Source organism: Stegostoma tigrinum, chromosome 27 (assembly GCF_030684315.1).
Source record: "Stegostoma tigrinum isolate sSteTig4 chromosome 27, sSteTig4.hap1, whole genome shotgun sequence".
Classification (NCBI taxonomy): Eukaryota; Metazoa; Chordata; class Chondrichthyes; order Orectolobiformes; family Stegostomatidae; genus Stegostoma; species Stegostoma tigrinum.
This window is the reverse complement of record NC_081380.1, coordinates 10247699-10257036: the sequence shown is the minus strand read 5'-3', so window position 1 is coordinate 10257036 and position 9338 is coordinate 10247699. Positions and strand designations below refer to the sequence as shown.

At 47.5% G+C, this 9338-nt stretch overlaps 1 protein-coding gene across 3 annotated transcripts in view; it reads right to left on the bottom strand.

Moving 5' to 3' along the window:
* LOC125464473 (complement factor B-like) overlaps window positions 1-9338 on the bottom strand; it is a 76518-nt gene that overhangs the window by 8700 nt on the left and 58480 nt on the right. For all 3 annotated transcript variants that reach the window (XM_048556811.1, XM_048556812.1, XM_059655496.1), the window contains 3 exons: window positions 7662-7747; window positions 4867-4997; window position 1 (listed from right to left, as the gene is read on the bottom strand). The exon at window position 1 is cut by the window's left edge and continues 81 nt beyond it. In XM_048556811.1, the coding sequence (XP_048412768.1) occupies window position 1; window positions 4867-4997; window positions 7662-7747 (218 nt within the window). The remainder of the gene's footprint in view (window positions 2-4866; window positions 4998-7661; window positions 7748-9338) is intronic.

Here is a 9338-nt window from a genome sequence, read left to right as displayed (position 1 = left end):
GCTGCAGAAAACAGAGCCAGTAGAGGTATGTTTTAATCATCAGAAAGCCCAATGTTCATATGTCGTGGGCTCATTCTCCAGACTTACTAAGTAGGCCCTTTTTAACATTAAGAGGGTAGTAACAGGAGATAATGTATCATACTGGAGGGACCTTGTCAGTCATTCCCTGTGATGCTGTAAACTGTGCCCATGTAGGATTCGGGGTCGGGGGTGCAGGGGCTGGCAGTGCAGTGGTGAGGAGGGGGTGGAGGGAAGCGTGAGGATGGTGGTGGCGAGGCACAGGGGGCATTTCTAAACTTCCTCACCTCCATGGGTCTTCAGGCTATCTCCAGGATTACAGTGCCTCAAGACCACCCAGATGTGATTGGGAGATTGGCACAATGCTAACCGCTCAGAAAGATAGTACAGACATGATGGCCTGAAGGACTTTCTCCCTCTGGACAGTAGCAATTCTGCGATTCTGCGAGTTTCCTTTGGGCATCTTGCTTGACTGTCAATCGTAAACAGGCTGGGATATGAGTCATGGGGCTAAATGTTTCCCCTCAGCTCCTGGTTACCATGGTTACTACCCCCCTGAAGGACCAGACCCTTGTTCACTAGCATGTAGTACAAAGGATGACTGGAAACCTGACAGTGCATTGGATTCTATTAACTTGGGGGCAGGCATGGGCTTTGTAGAACTTGCAGAAAACTGTGTGTGAGAGAGTGTGAGTGTGAATGTGCGCCTGTGTGTGTGCTTGCGTGTGTGCTTGTGAGTGTGTTCTTGCATCTCTGTGTGCTTGTATGTGTACGCACAGGTATGTATATGCATGTGTGTGTCTGTGTGCACGCGTGTGCGTATGCATGTGTATCTCTGTGCACATGTGCGTCTGTGTTTGCGTGTGCATGTGTTGTGCATGTGTACACACATATGTGGATGCATGTTTGTGTCTGTGTGCACGTGTGTGTGTCTGTGTGTGTTTGTATGTGAGTGTGTGCATGTGTACGCACGTGTGCGTATGAGCATCTATGTGTGCACTTGCGTCTGTGTGTGTCTGTGTGTGCACTTGTGCGTGTGCACATGTGTGCATAGGCATCTATGTGTATGTGTGTGCACTTGTGTGTGCGCCTGTGTGTGTGCATCTGCATGTCTGCCTGTGTGTGTGCAAGAGTGTCCATCTGTGTGCACGCCTGTGTGTGTGCATTCATCTGTATGCTTGTGTGTGTCCGTCTGTGTGTGTGTGTGTGTATGAGAAAGGGTGCATATGCACCTGTGTGTGTGCTTGCGTGTGTGTGCTCACATGCGTGTGCGCTTGTGTGTGCACATGTATGCGTCTGTTTATGTGCATCTGTGTGTGCGTGGGCATCTGAGTGTGTGGGGACACGTGCTTCTGTACTTGTGCGTGTCTGTGTGTGTGTGCGTCTGTGTCTGTGTGTGTGTATATGTCAGTGTGTGTGTGCCTGTGTGTGCATGTGTTTGTGTGTATGTGTACATGTCTCTGTGTGCATGTATCAATGTGTGCAACAGTGTGTGTGTCTGTGTGTGCGCTTGCATGTGTGTGCATCTGTGTGTCTGTGTGCATGTGTATGTCTGTGTGCACACCTGTGTGTGCGCCTGTGTGTTTTCTTCTGTGTGTGCATGTGTGCACGCATGTGCTTGTGCATGTGTTTGTGTGTGTCTGTGTACGTGCCTGTGCATGCATGTGTGCGTGCGCCTGTGTGTGCTTGTGTCTGTGCATCTGTATGTGTGCGCATGAATGCATGCTGCGTGCACGTGAGCATGTCTGTCTGTGTGTGTGCACGTGTGCATGTGTATCTGTGTGTGTGCATGCTTGCGTGTGCACGTTTTTGTGTGTGTCTATGTGTACATGCCTGTGTGTATGTGTCTATGTGCACGTCTGTGTATGCTTTTGTGTGTGTGTCAGTGTGTGGGCATGTCTACATGTGCATTTGTGTGTGCATATCTGTGTGTGTGCCTGCGTGTGTGCGCATGTCGGTGTGAGAGGTGTGTGTGAGTGTCTGTGTGTGCACTTGTGTGCATGTGTCTGTGTCTGTGTGCGTCTGTGCGTGCGCATCTTCGTGTGTGCACATCTGTGTGTGTGTGGGTGTGCGTGCACCTGCATGTGCATGTGTTTGTGTGTGTCTGTGTATGTGTCTGTGCATGCATCTGTGTGTGCGCGCCTTTGTGTGCTTGTGTCTGTGTGCATCTGTATGTGCGTTTGTGTGTGCGTGTCTGTGTGCACTTGTGTGTGTGCTTGCATGTGTATGTGTCTGTGTCTGTGTGTCTGTGCATGTCTGTGTGTGAGTGTGCACATGTCTATGTGTGCGTCTGTGTGCATCCGTCTGTGTGTGTGTGTGTCTGGGTGCTTATGGGCGTCTGTGTGTGCATGCATGTGCTTGTGCATCTGCATACATGTGCGTTTGTGTGTGTGTGTGTGTGTGTGTGTGTGTGTGTGTGTCTGGGTGCTTATGAGCGTCTGTGTGTGCATGCGTGTGCTTGTGCATCTGCATACATGTGCGTGTGTGTGCGTGTGTGTATGTACGTGTGTTCTTGCGTCTGTGTGTGCCTGTATGCATGCACACAAATGCATGCACGTGCACACGTGAGCATGTCCGTCTGTGTGTGTGTACACGTGTGCATGCATGCCTGTGTATGTGTTCACGCTTGTGTGTGCACGTGTTTGTGTGTGTGTGTGCACATCTGTGTGTGCTTTTGTGCGTGTGCCTGTGTGCATCTACATGTGCGTGTCTGTGTGCACATCTGTATGCGTGCTTGAGTGTGTGAATGCGTGTGTGCACGTCTGTGTCTGTGTCTATGTGCATGTCTGTGTGTGAGTGTGCACGTCTATGTGTGCGTCTGTGCGCATTCTTGTGCACGTGTTTGTGTGTGTCTGTGTACATGTCTGCATGTGTGTGTGCGTCTGTGTGCATGCATCTGTGTATATGAGTGTGCTGTGTGTGCACCTGTTGCGTATGCGAATCTGTGTGTGTGAGTCTGTGTGTGTGTGTGTGTGTGTGTGTGTATGTGTGAGTGTGCACATGTGCGTATGTCTGGTGCATATGCGCATCTGTGTGTGAGTCTGTGTGCGTGTGTGTGCTTGTGCATGTGTACGTGTGCGTGCATACGTGTGTGTGTGTGTGTGTGTGTGTGTGTGTGTGTGTGTGAGTGTGTGTCTGTGTGAGCGTGTGTGTGTGTGTGACTGTGAGCGTGTGTCTGTGTGTGTTTTGTCAACTGTAATGGAAGAACCTGATTAAGATTTTTACTTCCTACTTTTTGACTGCAGCCTGTTAGATTGGCATGGCAGGGCTGCCCTTCAGTTACAGGCCATGCCCAGGAGATGGAGATGAAGGGTATGGAAGGGCCTGAGCTGGGTCAGTAGGGCTGGGAGATTGGTGGGAAAGGTTGTTGCTGGAGAAAGGGTGGGATGGAAGACAAAACAGGGACAGATAATTGGAAGTTTCAAGGATTTTGGGAGCCAACAGGAATTTTTCATGGGTCATGGGGAGCCACTGAAGCATGGGAATCCCAGCCAACCAGGGTTAAGGTGGTGTTTAATTCTCAGGCACATGTACTGCGATAATCAACTCATGTTCTGAGAGCAGTTCAGCTGTCTGAGCCGCTATCCTGCCTATTAGTATCACAAACATTAGGCAGCTTAATGACTCGACCGGGCTGATATAATGGGAAAGTAGGTAGGATTGGTGTGTGGAAGGAGCTGCAAGATGGAGCAGTTAATAAACGCTATCCAGAAAGTGAGGAGCCTTGGTTTCAGTCTCTACAATTGGCTCCAGGGAGGATAAACGCTACGCTGTTAAAACTAGAAGAAGGGAGTTCGGGTTGAACACACGTCAGGCTTTTAGATTTTTAAATGCCAGCTGCAAAAATCCACTTGTTTTTATCTGTTAAAAGGCCGAGTCTGATGCACATCTGGTCCAGTGAGTGGGTTGAATCAACAATGACCACATGACTGACTGGCGTAGCTGCCCATTGAACAGTCCAGTCGTAGCCAACAGGAGAGGCCTGACAACCTCCGCGCTGTCAGCTGGGCCGGATCTGAGGAGCTTTTGAGCTTGTACAAACCTCCCAGTGAGGAGAACATTAAGGCCATTTGGCCCCTCCACCATTCAAGAGGAAAATGGCCGATCCAATAATGGCCCCTATTTCCTCATTCTCTACTGCCCCTGGTAACATTTGATCTCTCGTTAGAGAAGAATCTATCCACCGACCCTTAATAAATATTCAATGACCCCACCGGTAGCACTCTGGGGAAGACAGTTCCAAAGATTAAGGATGCTGTGAGGGAGAAAACTCACTTCCATCTTAAGTGGAAGATCGTTTATTTTGAACTGTGTGTACCAGTCCTGGTGTCTCTCAAAACATCCTCTTAGCGTCCACCTGGTCAGGTCATCCCAGGACCATACACATTTGATAAGGTGACAGCTCCAGCCTGCTTAATGGGTGGCACAGTAGCTCGGTGGTTAGCACTGCCTGTCTCACAGCACTATAGACCCAGGTTCAATTCCAGCGTCAGGCTCTGAGTGGAGTTTGCACATTCTTCCCTGTGTCTGTGTGGGGTTGCTCCAGTTTCCTCCCACAGTCCAAAGACGCGCAGGTTAGAGTGCACTGGCCATGGGAAATTACCCATTGTACCCAGGGATGTGCAGGACAGGTGGGTTAGCTGTGGGAAATGCACAGTTAGGGTTAAGGTGGGGGGGTGGGGGGAGCAGGTGCTCTTTGGAGGGTTGCTGAGCCAAATGACCTGCTTCCATACTGTAGGGATTCTATGAACTTTTCACCATAAAATAACACACACTCTAGTCAACCGCCTGAACAAACAGGAACTGTGAAGGTAAAGAGATACAGACAGAAACCAGGGAACCACGTACCTCAATGTTCACTTGTGCATGGTTTAAGTTAAAAGATGATATATATCCATGTTTTTTATAGTATCCCCATCCAGTGATGAAACCTGACATTATTTTTTGATTTCTTCCACCATGACTTGTCAATAGCCCATCTGGGACAAAATGTTAATAGATAATTCAGCAGCAAATATTCAACTGAACACACATCCCTACTTCAACATACTTAGATATTGGCTGTTGTGCAGTCAGGAATCTGGCATCAATAACTGGTACAAACAGGAGAGGGTTCAGAAAATATTTACCAGGTTGTTGCAGGGAATGGAGGGCTTGAGGGAGAAAAACAGAATGGATAGGCTGGGATCTTTTCTCTAAAGCATTTATTGAGGTTAATAAAATCATAAGAGGCACAGGTAAGGCGAATGACAAGGGTCTTTATGCTAGGTGGGGGAGTTTAAAACCAGGTGAAATATTTTTAAGGTGAGAGGTGGAATACTTAGAAAAGGATGCGACGGGCAATTTTTTCACACAAGAGCGTGGTTCGTGTGTGGAATGAACTTCCTGCATGTGCACTGGCAACATTGAAAAGACATTTGGATAAATAAATGAATAGGAAAGATTTGTAGGGATATGGGATATTGTTGGGAACTAGGTAAGTTTGAGAACATGGTCGGTGTGGGCTGGTTGAACGGAGGGGTCTGCTTCCATGCTGTGGTGGTGATCTAAGGGTCTTCCTCCACAAACTGCTTTGTCAGTCTGATTGCCTGACATTCAGTCTCTGGAGCAGGAATGCCAGTATGGGTCGGTGCAAATGCATTTCCGGAGTACATGTTCTGTTCGTTCACTCGTGGGACATGGCCATCACCATCTGGGCCAGCATTTATTTAGTTGCCTTTGAGAAGGTGGTGAGTTGATGTGAGGATAATCCATCAAGGGAAAAACGCAAAGGGAAATATTGTTTGATACCAGTCAGAGTGACTCTACATCTCTCCAGTTAAATGTTGGGGAGTCCAAACCATCATTTTTGATCCTTCTCACTGATCCTATGCCTTTCCCCTCAGCACTTTCACAGGGTACACTGAACTGTTGGCCAAATCTGTGTTCTATTTGTCTGCTAACTGAGCTTCTGAATCCTAAATCCTCTCAATCTATATTAAATGTTGAACCACCTGCTCCCACCTTCATAACGTTGACCACCTCAAGTAGCCCCACCTCAGTCCATCAGCCACTAAAACAGTTACATTCACCACCTTCACACAGTTCTTCCATTGTTCTTTATCGTTGGCTTCCAACTTCTGTTTCCTTGTTAATGTTACTTCATTCCTCTGTCTGCTGTCCATATCCTAATCAGAGCCAAACTATTCTTCAATAACTCTTGGTGCTCTGTTCCTTAATGTTACGATTGTAACATTCTCCTCTTCATGTTTGAAGCCTTCATCACTTTTCCCCTCTATATCTGTAATCTCCACCAGTTCTACAGTCCTTCTAGACTCCTCTGTTCCTCCAATTCTGCCCAGTTGTACATCATTTCTCACTTCTTTCATCCAACCTACTGCTGCCTGGGCTCTGTGCTCTATCCTTTCCCACTTTCTCCTGTTTTAAGACTTCTCTTTAAACACACATTTTTTGACCAAGCTGTCTTGATAATCTCGTTTGGTTCAATGCCCACCTATTTCTGAATTGGTGCCACTTTAAAAGGGTGTTGTTGTCTAGTCAAGGGCGCAGTTGTTAAAACTGGTTTAGCACTAAGGGTGAATTCTCTCCCTTTGAAGTTTCAGACATTCGCTTGTGGAAAAATGGAGTTTAACCTATCAGCAATGACAGAATAGTGTGTTTGATTTATTCTCACGTTAGGTGAACTGTTTTGAAACGGAATTTCTGTGATGTTTCTGTTGGGTCAAATTATAGATGTATTTCCAGTCAATGTTGGCTCTGTCCAACTAGAGGATCCCAGCTTCTCAAAGATTGGGTAACCGTCTGTGACTTTTTTTCACATCAGTTCTCTGCTCAAAAGCAGATTCAACCCTCTTCTCCATGATCCCAGTCCTGCTTGTGCAGCAGGGAGGCACGTCCTAATTCCACTCTCGTTGAGCCCTATGTTTTTGGCACCAATTTGATCCACAAGAGGCCATCCAGCCAACTGGCCCTACAAAGGAGTGGCAACATACATTTTAACCTGCATTTTGTGGTCAGGAGCGATGGATAGCCATGGTAGAGGTTCCAGCTTACATTCCATCACAGAGCTGAGCATGAATCTCTCCCTCTCTCACTCTGACCGTCTGACACTGATGTGTGCTAGAAGGATTTGCGAGTTGTTACACAACTCACAGCTGTGAGCTATCAGAACCTGGAGTAGGGCTTGAACCTGAAGCTTCTGGTTCAGAGGCAGGCACACTACCCACTATGATGTGAGCGCTTGTAAGATTATACATGCACATAAACGTTTTGAGGAAGTTCTAAGGAAGGGTCACTTAAGCTGAAAACATTAACTCTGATTTCTCTTCAGGCCTGCTGAGCTTTTCCACCAATCTAGTATCTGCAATTCTTTCGGTTTTTACATAAATGCTTTCTTTGTGCATGAGATTATAATAGTCAGTTTGCCCCGTTCTGTGATGTCTATACGACCCTAAATGTTAAACAGCAAATGCAAATCACTGGTTGTGAGAAAAGCTAGGACCAGCAGAAAGACAAATGAAGATGAACCTGAGAGAATGAAACATTTTCAAACAAGATATCAGAATATGTCAGCTGATCTGGTGCAAGTTATGGATCTGTCGGAGATTCCTTGTTTAAAACAAATCTTGGCAAATTTGTATTACCTTCGTAATGACAGGCTTCATCCCAGCTACCAGCTGCTGAGGAGAGGAGCTCTGCACTTTTCTTTGTGCAAGGTAGACAGACTGGTCTGCAAGAGATAAGCCGAGGGATTGGTTCAGCTTGCTTAGAATGGTGGTTCTCACAAATCTCTTTTACCCCACTTGCCCTTGGGTGGGGTAAAAGATGGCACGGGCCACCCACCAATCCTACCCTTTCAGCATCAGCAAATACTTTGCTGCTCCTTCACTTTCGATTTGTAATAAATTTATATTCTCTCACAGACAGAAGAAAGTGTGGAGGCGAATTTAAATTATGACTGCTGTTCTCCTCTTAAGCTTCAGAAGGCAAGGTATTGCTTGATTAACTCCCTTCCTGAGGTAGGTCAAAGGATGCTCTTCAAACCTTAGTTTTAGGATTTCATTTCTTTTAAAATCATCCTTCTGCAAGTCCTGGAAGATTTATTCACAAGAGATAACACAGTATGGAGCTGGAGAAACACAGCAGGCCAGGCAGCAGAGGAGCAGGAAAGCTGATGTTTCAGGTTGGGACCCTCCTTCAGATCTCTACACTTTGTTATGTCTGACTCCAGCATCTACAGTTCTTGCTATCTCAGATTTATTAACAATGCATTCAAAATGTAGAGGGATGGCTTTGCTACTTCACGCACATGTAGATGTAGTCAGGAAATTTGGGAAACAGGACAGGTAAGGATATGGGATATGATACGTTCAGTCACTTGGATCAGCACAAGGACTGTCTTGAGGGGTCTGTTGGCCCACAGTGATCTGTATAAACATCAGCCAGATATTGGAATCTTCCCTTGCCCAACGAAGACAGCTTTAGAAGCAGGACGGTATGGAAAATTGCAATGCTGCCAGTCAGTGTGATTCTCTGATATGTTCCGCACTTCCAGAAGATTTACCTAGTGATGGACTCTGGGAACCACAGCTGCCCTGCAATTCTGGTTTTCCATCGAGGGGCAATTGGCATCTATTTTAGGATGCAGATAAAATCTTGCTGGTGGGGCATGGGCCTCCCCGCTGGATGTGTCAGGCCTGCGCCCCCACCCCCACCATGATGGACCCCACACTCATCTCACGCCTGTGTTGAGCCCAGGTGTGCCACTGCAACGGGTGGGACAGGCAAATGGGGATAAAGGTCACCACATCAGCCATGAGCTCATTGAAGGTCAGAGCAGACTCAGTGGCCAAATGGCCTACCCTGCTCCTACATTTTCTGATCTGTGCTAGCATCCGGTGAAAGGGCCACTCTCGCCTGGTAGAGGGTGGAAGGCATCCTCACAGAGGGAGGTTGTAGCCTAGTTTGTTTTGAGGTTGGCCGGGAGCTGGCTGGCAGCAAATCCTGTGCCAGCACTGTAGCCTCACCATCAAGTGCCCGACTTGTGGAGATAGACATCTCCAGTCACTGCATGCATCTATTTATCCACTCAGACCACAGTGGTGATTGCTGGACCTCCCTGCAGTGCCCAACCCCACCCTAGTCCCACAGTGTGGGCCACTGGCCTCCCATTGGTGTGGACTACAACTCCCAGTGCTCCCCTCCCACATGAACCCACCTATCCCGAACTGACCGGCAAATGTGGAGGCGACCTCCCCATTGATTGCAACGCTGTCAGCGCAGCACTGAGCCACCAGAGGTTTAAAGCCGGAATGGTACAG